This window comes from Buteo buteo, chromosome 16 (genome assembly GCF_964188355.1).
Source record: "Buteo buteo chromosome 16, bButBut1.hap1.1, whole genome shotgun sequence".
Classification (NCBI taxonomy): Eukaryota; Metazoa; Chordata; class Aves; order Accipitriformes; family Accipitridae; genus Buteo; species Buteo buteo.
This window is the reverse complement of record NC_134186.1, coordinates 8,264,517-8,281,557: the sequence shown is the minus strand read 5'-3', so window position 1 is coordinate 8,281,557 and position 17,041 is coordinate 8,264,517. Positions and strand designations below refer to the sequence as shown.

Below are 17,041 nucleotides of genomic sequence, written 5' to 3'. Positions count from 1 at the left end.
AATAAAAAAGTGTCCCAAGACAAGCATTTGCTTATCTGCTCCTTGCCACATTTGCTAACAAGGTATATATAGACAGACAGAACCTACAAAAAACCCCCGTTATTTTGGAGGTTTAAAAAAGACACCACCTCAAACAGCAACATTTGTTTTACACTACAAGGTCACTGGAAAGAACGAATTTTTTTTTTCCCTTATTTTACATTTTGTATGTAGTACCCCAAGAACTCCAGAACACCAGACAATTCTTTTCACCCACTCAGTACCTGGGTGTTTGCACAACAGAAGAGTTACTTAATATACTAATACCTTGCTGAAATACCCAATCAGTCTCAAAGTAATTTTATAAGTGCGTAAAAGCTTAAGATAAAAGGACAACTAAGACAATTCTTAAATAGATATCAATGTTTTCATAGACCTTACATAACACCAAGTTCATGCATTTTTGGCAATTGTGCCATCAGGAATATCTGCATTTCAAACAAGCACTCCCTCTTTTGAATCTCTATCATGTGTACATTTCTTTAAAGCCAAGTGTAAATATACTTATCCAGGTAGTATTGATACTTTTTAAGGACACCCAAAATTACTTCAGTCTGTGTACAGGTAATATACCAGATACTACAGGGTAATCAGTATTTTCTAAATGTTACCTTAATCTTTGCTTCATCTGGTCCCTTCGTTGATTCCTGTACTTTGCTGCCTTGTTTCTCTCTTTGCCTGTAGGTCTTCATAACTCCACATAAAAATGCACTTTTGTTCTGTAGATACAATTTACAAAATAATTCAATTGTGTGTACGACAAGCCCTGGGAATCCACCGAATCTTACACTCCACACCGTGAGGTCACTATACCAAGCCAATGCAATAAACAAAAATGTCAAAAGAATCCTTTACAAAAATATAACAAGTAATTGAACAAACTTGTCAGACTGAAAAAAATCATCAGATTCCAGATAGTATTTTTACCTTATTTTCTCAATTGCACGTTCATTTTTATTATCTGGGAGTTTTTGCTTTGCACTCAAATACCTACACATATAAGGCAATTTTTAACAGGCTTGTGATTTGGATTTGAAATATAAGAACACAGCAACATCAAAGAATTTCCAAGTTACAACTCTCCTGCCAATAGTGCCAGAACACTTTTTATACTTATGTGCTCAGACTCCTGGAGCTCTCACCTTACCTGTACATGCGACAGGTCACTTTCTTTAAACTGCTGTAATACAGAGAGGGCTCCTTCTTCATTAAATTCCCTAAGAGCATCAATTGCTCTTTCATCAAGATCGACATAAGCTACCAACCCTAAAAGTTAAAGATAAAGAAGTTACAGGTTTTCTATTGAATTTCATACAAACTAAGAACTATGCAGTTTGCTTTTAAAGTCAAAAAGTTACGTTCCATAGCAACAGAATTATACATTTAATATAATTACATATTCCTACACAAGTATATGAAAGAACATGAGTACAACAATGAAAAAAGTTAAATTAAAATGTATATACCTAAGCACTAACTGATGTGCAAGATTATACCCCATGTGTAAACAGTTTTCTAACATTCAGGAAGCCAATCTGCTGCATAAAAGCAGTATTACACACCAGGGTTTGAAACAATGAACTCTGGCTCACTTCTAATAATTTGGATTTTGTTTGTTTGTCTTTCATTTTAAGCTTCACACTTCTCTTGAATGGAGCTGTTCTAGAGTAAGCTGACTTGAACATTACAGGTATCCTATTGTACCTGGAAAAGGAGCTACTTAACTGATGAACAAATACTTAGGAAGCTCTACCCCACAAAATATTAGGAAGTAGAATGGTTTGTTCACTCTTTCCTCCAACTTCAAAAAGCAAAAAACAGTGGACTACCTATATGTCTAAATTATTCTTTTTAAACTCATTTTGTTGCTCTATGCACTTCCAAGAGCCAGAATTCAAAAAGGTATTATTTCGAGCCCTGCTATGTACCCAAAAAGGCTAATGTTAATTTCACAGGTACAGACTCCCCCAAGAAACACTGGACCAGTTCTGAAGCACTTTTTCTTTTTAAGGATCTTTACAGGTTATTTCTTTACTTTTGTAATGCATTTGCATAAGCTGTGGAGCATGAGAAGTATAGATTTTAAGATTTGCACTTTTTAAATGACACAGCAAAATTTAGGACAGATACCAAGAACTCCACACGCTTTGCAACAGCTTGATCTCCAAAATACACAGATTATTTAACTGCTACTTAATTTGAAAAATGCACAGTAGTGCCAAGCCCAAGGACTACATTTCAGAAGTGATCCTGCATATTGGAAGGCACCTGTATCTTTCATATAATACCTCAGCAGATTAAAAATCCCTAAATTCAACCCCAAATTTAGCTTGGGTGTCAAAAGTAGTTTGCTTCACTGACAAACCCCTGCACAATGCAAACATCTTCAGTGGCATTAAGGAAGTGTGATTAAATGTTTTCAGGTTACTCATGCAGTGGAATTATACTAGATAGTCAGGTTCTGGGCTGAAAAGCTTTTAAATCCCTTGAGAACTCCTCACAACACAGCCTAACTGCAACACGTTAGAGCCCCACAAGTTCCTCTGCCCAGGCGTTTACACGTTCTCTCAAACCATCAAGTGCACATCATCGTGACCCACAGTTAGAAAGTGCATGTCTAAAGCCAATAAAAGCTGGTAAAGGCTTGATGAAAGCTCACTGTGAATGACTTCCAAAAGACATCACCCGCGTGAGCCAGAGTATCATACTGAAGATTGGTCAGGTATTGTTTTTGAACTGCCTTCACTTGATCAGTGGAATTTTGACTCTTTTCAACAAAAACTGTCATCTTGCCACCAAGGCATTCAAGATCAGCACACAGAGCAGTTCTACTGCTTCTTGTAAATCTGTTCACAGAACACACTCTAAAGAGGAAAAGGAAGCCTCTGTCTATAGGACAAAATAAGGGGGTTACAAAAACAAAATAGAAAAACCTTTGTATATAAAGAAACCTCTCTAGAAGTTGCAGAGAGCACTTGCTACCAGCAAGGTATTACTCGATTTGCTAGATAGCTTAGTCCTCAACTTTGTTGAAAAGCAGTTAATGTCAAACTGAACATTTCAGTGTAATAACCAGCATGGATTAAACTGTCCACTCAGAACTAGAGAGAACAAAAAATCCACAGGCAGACTCAATTCAAATGTAGTCCCAGGCAAGACAAGCTAATTGCTTCCCTTGCTAAGTCACCTATCCAGCTTCTGAGTGTTTAAGAACCACTGTGAGGAGTTGACAGTAGAAAAGTAAAAGCAAAATGATGATTCGGATTGAAGAAAAAAAAATGTACAGTTTAGTATGCTCAAACATACATCTTTATTTGACAACATCTAAGAAACTAGTGCTCTGTGCCCTAAAGCAACTAAGATATCACATACAACACTAAGGATGTGTCAAGTAATTAGTCAATGTCAAACCCAATTTGCCTTTAGGGAAGTCAAAGTAGCAAAACATTCAGAGCTACACAGATCAAAAACAATAAATTTTTAAACCTTAATCTATAAAAATTTGAAAATGGTATGCCCTCACTTTCATAACCAATCAGAAACAAGAAATGCATATTATACCTGTCTGAAATATTTCATCAAGTCTCTCTGCCACCTTCTGTGGGAGGCCTGCCTCTATCAGTGTCTTGTAGTGTTCTGTGTGAGTTACACTGGAAGTATCCATTGGTTCTTCCTCTTCTTTTAACTGTACCGCATTACCATTCACCTGATTAGCCATTTTATTATGCTGCTGGAAAAAATTCAGGAGCTATATTACAATAAGCCAGAAATAACTAGTTTGTAGGACAATGCATGATTTATCTAAACTAATTTGTATACATGCTGCAAATGACCTGTATCAAAAGTTTTATTTAATACTTTTTGGATGCAGCTGATCTAAGTTTCAAAAGAAAGTACAACCCTTAATACTGTGGAAAATGTACATGGAAGAATTTACATAATTTTTTTTTAAAATGTACTTCATGTACATAACGATGTCTAAACTTTATCTGCTGATTGTCAGTAAGTTAACTGGTTACCATAGCAGCTAAAATGTACGGGGATACAATAATAACATCCTTCAACGAAGAATCAGAAGAGCTAGTGCTATTTTCATTTCCCATTCCTCTACTTTTAAAACAATTGTTTAAAATGTAGTGAACACATAACCCTGCAGGGTAGCGTAATGTATAAAAATGTCAATACTTGTTTGCTAATTTTCACTTTCTTGGCTTGTTGCCATGTCTTCCTTCAAACCCAACATGCTGCATAAGACTAGCCAAATACTTTCTCACAACGCTGTCAGAACTCAGTAAGGATAGAGAAAAAGTGCACTCTAACGCACATTATGATTTGAAGCTGCAACTGAACTGTTTCCACACTTTCGGTTTTACTCAAATAGGAGCTCTACAAATCACAGCTACTTTTTTTATAATATATAATTTATTGGTTTAAAAGGAAGCCATGACTGCAGCATCTTCAGTTCTTATATTAATAAAAAGACTTGCTTTCAGAATTAACAAACTTATTCCAAATATGCGCACTGAAAAATGCACAACTACAGCCTCAGACGATTCCAGTGGGCTTTGCCAAATTCATTAAAACCAGTTTCAATTTCTCAATTAGCCAGCCAGCTGATATTTAGTAGTCTCAAATAAAAAGGCTGACAAGAGACAATTCAACTACCCAGCAGAGAACATTAGGATGATCAGCTGTTAAGTTCAGAAATGAAATGAGCCTTGGGCTTTAAAAGATAGGGAAGAAGTTGATGATCAGCAGTGAAATGATAACCAGATAGACATATGCAGCATGGTCAGAGCAATGCAATTAAGTACTGGAATACAGATATGAAGATGATTCAAGAACAGTTGTTTTTTTAAAAAAACGCTGAAGCCTCAAGCTATTTACTATGCTGCAAAACGAGTCTCCAAACATAACCACACCTGTAACAGTCACTTGTACACCCATCCCTTCTAGACTACAGCTCATGAACTTTTTGGAAGATATCCTAAGATTTGCAAGCTTGAGCAACGAAAAAAAAAAAAAATCATTTTTCTTCAGACAGAAAAGTAATGATTTTACTAAAGCTGTCTTGACTTGAAGGGCAATTTTAGAGAGATGTAATGCAGCCTCACATTGTTTCTCTGTCAGATGCCACTTCTTTATGCAATTAGTGAGGAAAAGAAAGGAAGTTTTCTGTAGCTACATAGCACATATAAATGTACACACACATTCTGTTACTTGATGAAGAGGAACTGCTTTCTAACCCATTCAGTTTACTTAAAAGCAACTGGGACTATAGGCTAATTACAGAAGAAAAAAAATGCTACCTGAAGACTACAATACTGCTTACCTATTATTACAGGTATTAACTGAACTCCCAAAATACTAACTGAACGTGAAGTTTCTACAGGTTACAAAAATCACAGAAAACAAATCAGCTAGATGTCTGCTTGCTAGATAGCCTCTGCAAGATCTCAAATTTGAAACAGTGCAGGGCAGGGCAGAGGGTGCTTAGTTAAGCTTAAAGTGCTTTAGGTACCGTATCATTCTCAATCCCTCTTCTCAAAAATGCAGAGGATGATATACACAAAAGAGATACATGAAGGGAGTTATTTTTGTGTTCGCCTTTTTACTGCCTTATATCTTTCACCTAGAACTCCTGCATCTCAAAAGAGTTACGCATATATTGTCTTCTCTGTACACAGCAAAAAAAAACCCCCTACCACCAAGAACTGTAAGGCTAAGCCAATACATAAATACGGAAAAGTTATTTAAAACAATTACAAGTACCTAAACTTTAATGGCTTATGGTGATGCTCCTGGACATTTTTTTATGAACCCAGATCAGCTTTCAAATGTCATGTACACAGAAGTTTAGCACTGTTCTCAGTGTTGCCTAACTGAACAAAAGGTTGACAGCTATTCCATGTTGAGGCAGAAACTCATCTGCAGTTCTCTAACTCCTGACAGGCAAGATTTGCAGCCTAACGGCATGAAAAGCTATCTACCTTTATCACAAACACACACCAGTGTGTGGAGCAATATCTAACCCCTAAGTATCAGATTACTACACAGCACCACAGTTGATCAAATGCTTTTTTAAGTAGACTTTTAGACAACGTAAATTAAGTCTCAGCATTTTAACTCACTAGCTGTACGGTTTATTTTTACTTAATAATTAGTATCCTCATAAAGAAGTTAAGTCAAATGCAGTGCACATTCACCAGCCAAAAAAAGTTCAGTTTGGGTGTTCAAATCTTAGCTATTTCCTGTCACACAAACTTAATTTAAAAGACTTTCTTAAAGAAATTTACTCTGGAAAATTTTGAAGTGACACAGCTGTCAAGATATTCAGGTCCCAACAGCATCCAGAAGAAATATATTTCTTTTCACAGTTATAGCAGAGATTCCCTGCTGGCTTTGCAGGCTTGGCCTGAAATCTAAGATTAGACTGACTTTTCTTCCTGAATGATCACCAACAAGGAAAACTACATCTCTTACAATACTGAATCTGCACTTTGAGTTCAGCAGAGATACGTGGGTGAAAGTCACAGATGAAAAAGATCATTTAGCTCTCCCTCTAGATAACATCAACTAGATGTAGCTATCAAGAAAAATATTTTTTAACTGAAGTTTATCAGTAAGGAAGACACACAATGATTTTATTAGCACTTCTGTTCTCCTCTAAGAAAATATTAAAACTATTAAAAGCTTATTAAAGAGGAGCAATGTCTACATTTGCATGCGCAGTGTGTCCACGTGACTCAGCCTATGACAGGCTGGGCCACAGAGAAGAGCACCCACACGCACTCAAGAGTTTTTCATCTGCATTAAGTAACTCAAGTATCTAGAAAAGAGGGAGACTGGTTGAATCAAAAAGATTTTAAGTGTGGATTGTAAGTAAAGGATTATGTATATTAGTATGTGTGGGATATGTATTTGTTTTTAAAACATGCAGAAATGGATGAATTTAAAACAGTGTCCACAAAAACGTGCTTACCAAATGAACAGGAGTAATAAATACACATTGGGGGCAACTTTACATAGGCAAGGAGAATTTCCACTGGAAACCAAGAGGTTACCTAGCTTTACCACCTCAGAACTGCGTGTACGGGAAGGGAAGGATTGTCTTATTTCAAACCTCACACTGTTGTTGCCAGCAACGTTTTTCTGAAGACCGTGAATACTTCATGAAATAAAACATGTTTTTAGCCATCCACTATCTTTCACCTAGAACTCCTGCATCTCAAAAGAGTAATTTGCAAAGTTGCAAAGTGACTAGTCCCTTTTTTAAGCTCTAATCATATGACTAGTAGGCGGTTAAAGCTACAGGTGCTTCTAAATTACCCAGAAACAACCTTCTTTTTCATGTTCAGTAACTCAAATGGCTCAAATAGTAGTTTTCCTAGAAAAAAAATTAACACACAACTGAGCCTGATAGCATATGGCATGTTGAAAACAGAAACTTGATCTCAGCCTCAATCCAACAGTCACTGGTTAAACAGCCATGATGTTACTATTCCCTGTATTTTATACCATGCCTCTAACAGAGGTTGCCACCCACAGACTATCTAAGTATAACTCCATCCAATTAATTATAAATTCACAGTCTAGTTAACTCAAAACATGCTTAGTAACAGCTTAAATGAGAAGGAATGGCAATTTCTGGCAAAGGGACAATATCTCAAACTACCATAACCAACTTCACAGTGATTATACATCAATACTGTTTTCAGTCTTCTGCTATGTAACTTTTGATTTCACGTAGGAACTAAGCTTGTTTAGCTCAGGTGCACAGCAAATATAACTAATTCATACATAAAAACTCCACACCAAGGTCATTCAACTTGCTTATGTTACTATTCCTTCTATCCAATGTATTACCTATGTCAAGCATGTAAGTTATACCATATTAAAAACAGCATTGAGGGGAAGTTTTTGAGGGGTTTTGTTTGTTTGTTTTGTGGTTGTTTTTTTAATGAACCACAAGAAAACAAGCGTAATCCCTATAGTTATGCCTTACACTTCAAGAAGGTTCTTGTCAAAACAGGAAGATAAGAAACACATGAGCGAGGGGAAGATAAGAACTTACATTAAAAGACTGAACTGGGGCTTTATTAAAGCCTTACTTGTTCACAAACATTACTGGCACACCCCTTTTACATGAAGGCATTATAGCCATTTCTTTTGTACCATGGCTTATTCAATCACAGAAGGTACATTTTAATAGCTTAATTATTATATACTACATGTTTATTAGCATGAATTACAAGACGACTTGTTTCAAAGTTATCACACCCTGAAGACCTTCACACATTAGGCAGGTTTCCATACCAGCATTTCAGTGGCAGACTATCTACAACAAAATATAGTTAGCACCCTCACCCCTCCAGCACAGAGTTCTCAGCCTTTCCCACTCCATAACCCCATGGAATGAAAAAATCTGAGAACCTCCATCATGATGCTAAGCAAGAGACTAGCACTGCCCATACAGAAACTATACTTCAGTATCTACACAAGCGTCATCGGGAGATGACTTTACCACACCAGGTTAGCAAGGTGCACATCAGTGCCACCAAAATACAACACTGACTGCTACTACAGCAGCTACTACATTTTGCTAACCTGAACTACAAAGTCTCTACATGCTCGTTTCTAACTGGAGTTGGCCATTCATAGCTCCTCTGGTTGTTTGGGTTGTACAGACCAACACTTGTGGCACTCCAGTCCAAAGCAACACTTCAACAAAAATGAGCTTTGTTCTGACAAATTTATCCTCAAAGAATTTTTCAGATCTTTGCCTAAGAAAGCAGGGAGTACTGCTTTTTTAGACAAAACTAGTAAGTTGAGTGTTAGCAGGAGGCTCGAATATTATTCCAACAGTGTTCACATCTAGACAGAAAAACTGAGAGATAAGGATATTAAGTACTCATGGGAAATACAGTTTCTGGGATACAAAATTATCAAGCAGACTCTGCTAGTTTGCACACACCACGGTTTGGATAGGTAAAAAAAAAAATTACACCGCAAGATGCAGAATTCTGGTTGGATTACCTTTACTTTTAGGAGACGTAAAAAATTCAGTGTTAGACAAAGTGTAAAGAAGAGGGAAAAAAAAACAAACAAAAAACCAGCTTCATGAGCATTATTAACATCCTTTGCAGCACAAACTGCTGGTGGGATACTTTAGCGTAGTATATGAAGGAAAGGGAATCCAAGCAACTTTTTCAAAAAGAGCAGTCCAGCATAGCTTAAGTACATAGTTAGCCACATTCAAAACCTGACACATAACAAGGCCGCTAAGACGCAGTAACTACAGCCTTATTTTAAAAATAATAGTAATAATGATGTATTTAAGCAGAACTTCTGACGACCTGGTAAAAGGCCATTTAAGAAAAACAACGTCTTAGCAACAGAATTCTGGAGAACTGTTTCGGAGCACCTGACAAGCGTCACTCTGTCAACCGGAATGTGAAGCGCGAACCGGTGCAGTGCAGTTTTCCCTCCCCACAGCCGGCTCTATCGCGATACGCGCCACGCAGAATTTCAGAGCGCGCTACGACAGCGACGCGTTTTCTGCGGGAAGCTCTCCTCAGCCCCCGCAGCCATACCGCAGCGCGGGCCGGGCAGCGGCCGCTGCCTCCCAGGGCGCCTGAGCAGCGACGGCATCGCGGCTCCGCAGCGCCGGGAGGGGAACCGAGGAGGGAGCCGACCCCGCGCACCGGACGCTCTGCCGCTACCCCTCGCGGCAGCACCGCGAGAAGAGCGCGTCCCAGCCCCCCGCCGCCTACAAGCCTCACCCGCAGAGCCGGGCGGAGCGGGGGGCAGCCCCAGCCCGCGTCCGCACCGCCCTCCCCGCCGCCAGGCCGCAGGGCCCGCCCCCGGGCCGCTCCCCGCCGCGAGCTCCCGCGCGCGGCCGGCCCGCCCGCCCCGCCGCGGCCTAGCGGAGCGGCCGGGCCGCGGCCGGCGCCCGGCGACGCCCCCGCCTCGCGAGCGCCCCGGGCCCGCCTCCGCCAGCGCCGGGCCTACCCGGAGCCCCGCGGCCGCCCGCCCCGCCGCGGGGCCTACGCGGGAGCCCTCGCGCCCCCCCCCCCCCCCGGCCCCCGGCCGCGGAGCCCGCGCCGCACCCCGCCCCCCCCACCTCCGCGCGAGGCGGCCCCCCGGCACCCCCCGGGGACTCACCGGAGCGGGGCCTGCGCGGCGCAGCTCGGGCCCAAGCAGCGACGGCAAATGGCGCGCGCTCCTCCTTCTCCTCATGGACGGCGGCGCGACCCCGGCAACACGCGGGGTTTCCCGGAACTGTTTCCAGGGACCACTGCTTCACCCACTCAGGAACTCACGCTCTGGACGAGCGGCCTGCGGCGCCTATGAGACTTGGGAGGCGGGACGCGCCGTTCCTCCCGGAGACCAATGAGAAGGAGACGCCGTAACCAATCGCGCAGCGCCTTCACCCCGGCGCGCCGGTAGGGCCGGAGCTGGGGGGATTTAAAGGGGCAGCGCCGCCCGTGGCCTCCCGAACAAAGGGAGCGCGGGGAGCGCGCAGGGTGTGCGCGGGGCCGCCCCCGCCCCGCCCTGCCCTTGCGGCGGGCCGGGCCGGCGGTGGAGCCTCCGCCTGAGGGGAGCGGGCCCGGCGTCGGCTGCCTGCGGCCCGGGGCCGTCGGTGCGGGGGCGCTGCCCGGCAGGGTTAGCCCCGGCCCCGGGGGCGGGCGGCGGGTGGAGCAGCCGCCGTGCGGGCCGGGCCCGGCCCGGCCCAGCCTCCTGCGCTAAGGCTCCCGTCCCCCGGGTGGCAGCGCCGGGCCGGCCGAAGGGCCGGCTGTGGGCACGGGCGCTCTGCGCCCTAGGTGCCTCGTTCTGCCGGGCGAAGCCGTCCGGGGCCGGGCGGGCTCTGCCGATGCCGCGGCCGGCCTGCAGGCCGGGAGGGGAGAGGGGAGGGCGAGCAGCAGGAGCGGCGGTTTGGGTCCTTCTGAGGATGTCGGTCTGCGGGATGCTGGTGTCTGGGCCTGCTAGTCTGTAATTAATCCGTGACCAAACGTCACTTGCCTGCTTACCTGATTTGCTCGATCAGGCTCTTGATGAGCACGGGCTTGATGCAACGAATATGTAAGTCTGGAGGAAATCAGCAAGCTGGCGCCCATGGGGTTGCGCTGCTTCATCTCCTTGTCCTGCTGTTGCACAACATGAAAGTAAATGTGCGCTTGGTTGGGTCAAGTCGTGTCCCAGAGTACTGCACCAAAGTGAATCCATATGTCTGTATGTATATATACGGTCATGTGAATGGTCCCTCTTGAGTCTGGTAAAGAAATAAACCAGTAGCTCTCATACTCTCAGAGAAGGTCCTTCCAGGAGTTTAACCACAAAATGACTCTCCTGAAGACTGCATGCATCTGCACAGTGTATTAAGTGTGTATATGTCCATCACTGTTAATGTGGAGCATGGGTAAAAATCGTATGTGTTGCCTGATGTAAATAGAAGAAGCAGCTTTCTGATCCAGAAGTTGAAGCAAACTTGTACAGATATTGGAGGCGTTCAGTCTATCTTGCTGAACTTGTCTGGTGGCAGACACGTTGCTTTTCTTGTGAAAGTTGCACGGCCTCTGTGACTTCCCTCTCCAGACTAGGCAGTAGTGACAGCTCTTCCTTGCTGAATGTAGGGTCTACTGTAGCATAAAGATGGAAGGAGATAAAATTGTTCGTTGCCTTATCCATTCAAGTTCACTGCAGCAGTTTATTTTACTAGGAGTTAAGAATGGTAGGTTTAAGGAGTTCTCGCAGCACAAAAATTGAGAATTGAGGGACCTGAGCATCTGTCGCTTTAGTGGTACTTAATAAATGTCCTGCAAAGCTCTTAAATATTTTATAATATAGTACCCAGGACTGAAATGTGGAGTATACTGACATATCTCCTGTCAGCTGACAACTGAACATGATGAGACTATAGCAAAATGTATATTGAGGTATGTACGCTTCTGGCAGTATAATAATTTCAGTTGTTGAGCACTACCAGATCTTACAGCAGGAAGATTCCTAATGTACTAATTGCCAAAATAAAAGCCTTGATGGCATTGCTGACAGTTTCTTATCTGTTCTGCACTGGTATTTCCCAAGCCCCTTGTAGGTAATTAATTATATGCAGATAGTTGTGAGCATTGGCAGGCTGCGGGTTTTGGCAGTAGGGCTTTTTTTTGGTAGTTCTCATTTCCTACCCCAATTCAATATTGATTTTGTGTTAAACCTGGCATGGTTTTGCCAGTACAGGACTTTAGCATGCTATTTTTCTGCTAAGAGATTAATAATTTAAGCAATTCATAAATAGGTGTTCATGAGATAGAATTTGTAATTAAACACGGATTAACTATAAGCTGCCACTCTGATGAGATTTCCACACAATAGAATCCTTGTTACATTGCAAAAAATAGTTTGAAAAATTGTCTGCTGCATGCTACAGACTGCACATACATTGTCTGTAACAGGCTCGATTGAATTCTGACATGAAGGCACATCTGCATCCTTCAGTACATTTAGGGTTGTCTGCCTATGCCACCTGGGAACAGGTTGTTAGTTCTGAGTGAATCATGCTGCTCTTTGTCCCAGTCCTTTCCTTCCATTTTTACTTTTGGCTGTTCTTGCCCTCCATGTTTCAGGGGTTCACCATCCTTTCTTTATAAGCTCTGCCCTGCTTTTATTCTCTGGGTGCTTGACTGTTAAAGGCAGCAGGACATCAGAAGAAGATATCTTCTATATGTACTGCCATTTAGTAGAGAGGTGCTAGAGCTCCAGACTGGCTGTAGACCTCAGCCCTTTGGCTTATGGACCAGGTTCTGTTACATCACTCCAGAATATCTGCAGCTACTACCACTCTAGCTTGTGTATGTGTTTTGCCAGCCTTTTTGCTCTTTGGTCTCATGCTCCATACAATAGCTTCAGTCCAAAATGATCTGAATATTGAACACCTCTAGCCAGGAACAAGCTATGGCCTGCAGGTAGTAGGATTAGTCCAGTGCCAGACAGCAAGCTGAGCCTGAAAGGAGGTCCTAGATGCTCTGGGATGAAGACTAATTTTAATTTTTTGCTAGATTTTTCAATTTTAATTTTTGCTAGAAAATCCGGGAATGATAAGAGTTACAGCTCTCTCTAGCTGGAACTAAAGAGATGCACACAGGACCTGATTTAGTTAGTCCTGGGCTGAGACAAGGCAGAACAAAAACCATCTTGGAACCAAGGACAAGGTTAATCTCTGCTGCAGAGAGCTGGTTTGCATCAGTCTGGGAGGGCAGGCAAGAAGTCTCGCTGCCTCGTGAACATGCAGATGGTTGTGGTGTCCCTGCATTCATCAGCTGATAATGGAGAGGTGAGACCATGGTGCCTGGCAGTGACCCTGCCTTTGTTTTCCTGATTCCTTCAGCACCCAGGAGTCCCAGGGTGCTACAGGGGAGAAAGGTGAGCATATCCATTAGCCAACAGACTGAAGGAGGTGAAGGGATCAGGCTTTTCAGCAGCTGTGTGTATTTAGCCTGTGACCTGTTGACATATTCCTATTGTCTTAATGGCCAGAGGTTGAGTTTTGCTAAGGCTCAGCCTGTTCCTGTCAGTCTGTCACTCCTCTTCCAAGCTTGCACTGAAATTCTTTTGTTTCCACATCAGTGGCAAGATGAGTTGATTCTGCTGTAGCTTGCGTGTGAGCTGTTAACATGTATATGGAATATGACATTTTCCAGTGCTTTAGACTTTTTATTCTGACCAATTAGCAGTGCAGCTATTATGGATAACGCGTCGTGGATGTGCCTGCTTCCAGCAAACATACTATTCTCTGGTGCTTTTCATGCAGCTCTTCTCATGTGTTTGCTGAAGCCCAGGCTTTGAGAGGAGGTTTGTCTTAAAACAAATCTACAGGCTTTATTTATCGGTGAGGAACTTTCTGAAAGCCCCCAGTGTGTTCCACCCCTCTCTAAAGCAGGGAAATGCTCAGGAAAATTTCTACCTACAGAGGCCATCCTGCTGTTATTAGCATGTTATTTTTTGCACATATGTTTATTTTGCCTTGCACAGAGCCCGTGTAGTTGATTTTGGGAAAACATAAGTATATGCTTTGTCTTTGTTCTACCTCGTTCCCCTTATCTGCTCTGGAGTGGGGAGGACTAGTGTGACAAAAAGGCCCAAAGAGACCAGACTGGGAAACCTGGGTATCTTGCACTAAAACCAGCTTGCTAAAGATCTTGGATGTATCACTTTTCTCTCTTGTCACTTCTGTGCCCACCCCTCAGCCAAGGATTCTTGGAAATTGCTGTCATATTTGTGTAGGACGCAGCACAAACTAAGCACCTTGGGAAGAAGCTTGTTTGCTGCAGCAATAATCGACAACTCTGTTTTAGCTGAAAAAAGTGCACTTTTCCTGCTTCTGCAGTGGCCGAGAGGTGGGGGCCGTGATCTATAAGAGCAAGATACAGACAGAGGATCTGGCGGTAAGGAAGGATATACATCTCATTGAAACGTAAAGGCCACTCCAAGAAGTGAAGCTTTTTCTTCATGAATCTGCGCTGTAGGTGGCTGTGGAGTGTTAGGGTGTTATGAATGGGATCAGTCCAACCCTGAGGAACAATTGAATGATGAGGGTGCACCAGTGCTGTCAGGGAAGAGAGAAGAATCCCTTCATTTGTGTACTCCTGTGCCTGCAGGACAGAGGGGGGGCTATTCATGCCATCAGCCATTCCAGAGCAACTGAGGAAACCCAGAACAATAAGCCCCTCTATGGCCTGTTACCTGAGTTAAGCACCATCCTTGCAGCCTTACCAGCCTCAAACATCAGCTTCGGGTTTTGGTTGCTGTGCACCAGAATTGCCTGAAAACAGCTGGCAGTTTGTAGCTACTGATTTCAGAAAGACAACTGAGCCCTGTCCTCCAGGTCACACTGGACTGGGGGGCAGTTCTGGGAAGGTCTCTAGACAGCTCATACCTTCTTAAACCCCCAGTGATCACATCAGGTCTGAGGTGTAATCCTGTTTTACTCCTCAGCACTCCTGCTCTGAACTGGAGATCTACAGCAAACCACAGGCACTGAAGTGGCGGCTGCCCATAGCTGGCATCTCTCCATCTACTGGCCCTGGAAATAGATGACTGAACCCCAGATAAACTGCTTGTTCCTAGTCACGCAAATGCTCACATAATCTGTCAGAAGCCCTACGATATTGCAGTGCGCTCCAGGATACCAAACCCTGTTGTTAAAACGTCCATCAGATCAAATGCAATCATCTTAAATCATCTCCGCCTTCTTGTAGCTGAAATGCTTCTGTTAAGATGTCTGCCTGTAACTCAAACTCAGGCACCTTTCACATTTACTTGTCTCAGGTTTTTCATCACAAGCACTGTCAAAGGAGCTGCAGAAAAAAACATTACAAGCCTCCAAGCTGGTGCTATTGCCATATTGCACTCCACTTGGAAGAAAAACCTTAGTAAAGCACCCCAGATCCAGTATACTCACCTGTGATGGGTTGCCACTATATTGTAAGAATCAGTAACAAGAGACATACATAGAATCATGGAATGGTTTGGGTTGGAAGGGACCTTAAAGATCATCTAGTTTCAATGCCCCTGCCATGGGCAGGGACACCTTCCACTAGACCAGGTTGCTCAAAGCCCCACCCAACCTGGCCTTGAGCACTTCCAGGGATGGGGCATCCACAGCCTCTCTGGGCAACCTGTTCCAGTGCCTCACCACCCTCACAGTGAAGAATTTCTTCCTAATAGCTAATCTAAATCTACCCTCTTTCAGTTTAAAGCCATTACCCCTTGTCCTGTCACTACACATCCTTGTAAAAAGACCCTCTCTGGCTTTCTTGTCAGGCCCCTTTTAGGTACTGGCAGGCTGCTCTAAGGTCTCCCTGGAGCATTCTCTTCTCCAGGCTGAACAACCCCAACTCTCAGCCTGTCTTCATAGGAGAGGTGCTCCAGCCCTCTGATCGTCTTTGTGGCCCTCCTCTGGACTCGGTCCAATAGGTCCATGTCCTTCTCGTGTTGGGGGCCCCAGAGCTGAACACAGTACTGCAGGTGGGGTCTCACATCTGTGTCATTTGGTAACTTATTGCAGAGACCGACAGTTCAAAGTTCAATAGGAGAAAAAAACACTTCTGAAGAGATGCACTGATGACGAAACTACACAAAACAGGATTATTTATCATCTCCCTTGCCAAAAGGGAGAGGTCTCTCTCAATCATTTACCTTCAGCCACCTTTGCTAGTGATCAGACACTACACAAACACATTCTTCTTACTAACCCCAGGGAAGAGGGAAAGACACTTCTGCAATTGAATCTGCATATAAAAGGTTTTAATGAGCACCAGAAACAGCGCAAGAAAAGGGTCAGGGTGCTGTGGCCAGCGCTGGGTGCTGGGAGCTCTTGTAGGAGCTCTGTTGCTCACAGAATTGCCCCTGGTAAACAGTTGGTGTAAGAGGTGGGGTGGGTGAGGTGCTTGTGATTTCTAGAGACAAGTCCAGGAGAGGGGTCTTTTGCTAGGCAGAGATATTTGCATTTCAAGGAAATAAAACAGTGCCCGTTAACTAGGAATGGCCAGAGTGTCACCAGCATTAAACTAAAGCAAATTGGTTTCAGGGATATTTAGGTTATTGGAACTCCCTGGAAGAGGAGGTCAGGGGGTAGAACAGAGTAGAGAAACCTCATCATGAGGACAAATTGAACAGACGCTACCCAAGGCATTAAGGTTCACAGCCAAGTGGAATCCCTAGTAGGAGGATCGCTGGAAAATCAATTAACATGCCAGCTGGATAAAGAGAGACATTTCTAGTTTAGCAAAGGTAATTTCATGAGATGGGAGAAGACTGCTCCCACCACACACACACATCTCCCTCCTCAGTACTTCTCACATTTGCTTGGTGGTGATTTTGGCACTTCGGGGCTCCACAAGCTATAAAACTTGCTAACCTAGCAAAAGATTGATTGGGCTTAGAACAAGAATACAGGCTATTGACATAACAGGCTGAATGACTCCCCCAAGAGTTCAACACACCC

General features: G+C 43.4%; 1 protein-coding gene across 17 annotated transcripts in view; it reads right to left on the bottom strand.

Annotated features, from left to right (window-relative positions):
- HNRNPR (heterogeneous nuclear ribonucleoprotein R) overlaps nt 1–10,356 on the bottom strand; it is a 48,528-nt gene extending 38,172 nt beyond the window's left edge. For 14 of the 17 annotated variants that reach the window (XM_075047737.1, XM_075047738.1, XM_075047744.1 and 11 more), the window contains exons 1-4: nt 10,204–10,332; nt 3,601–3,769; nt 1,187–1,305; nt 651–758 (exon numbers count right to left, since the gene is read on the bottom strand). In XM_075047737.1, the coding sequence (XP_074903838.1) occupies nt 651–758; nt 1,187–1,305; nt 3,601–3,769; nt 10,204–10,278 (471 nt within the window). In that variant the 5' untranslated portion in view covers nt 10,279–10,332. Of the gene's footprint in view, nt 1–650; nt 759–1,186; nt 1,306–3,600; nt 3,770–10,203 lie in introns of all 17 variants that reach the window. The other 3 variants (XM_075047751.1, XM_075047753.1, XM_075047752.1) reach the window with 3 other exon arrangements.
- Between the last annotated feature and the right edge of the window lie 6,685 nt (nt 10,357–17,041).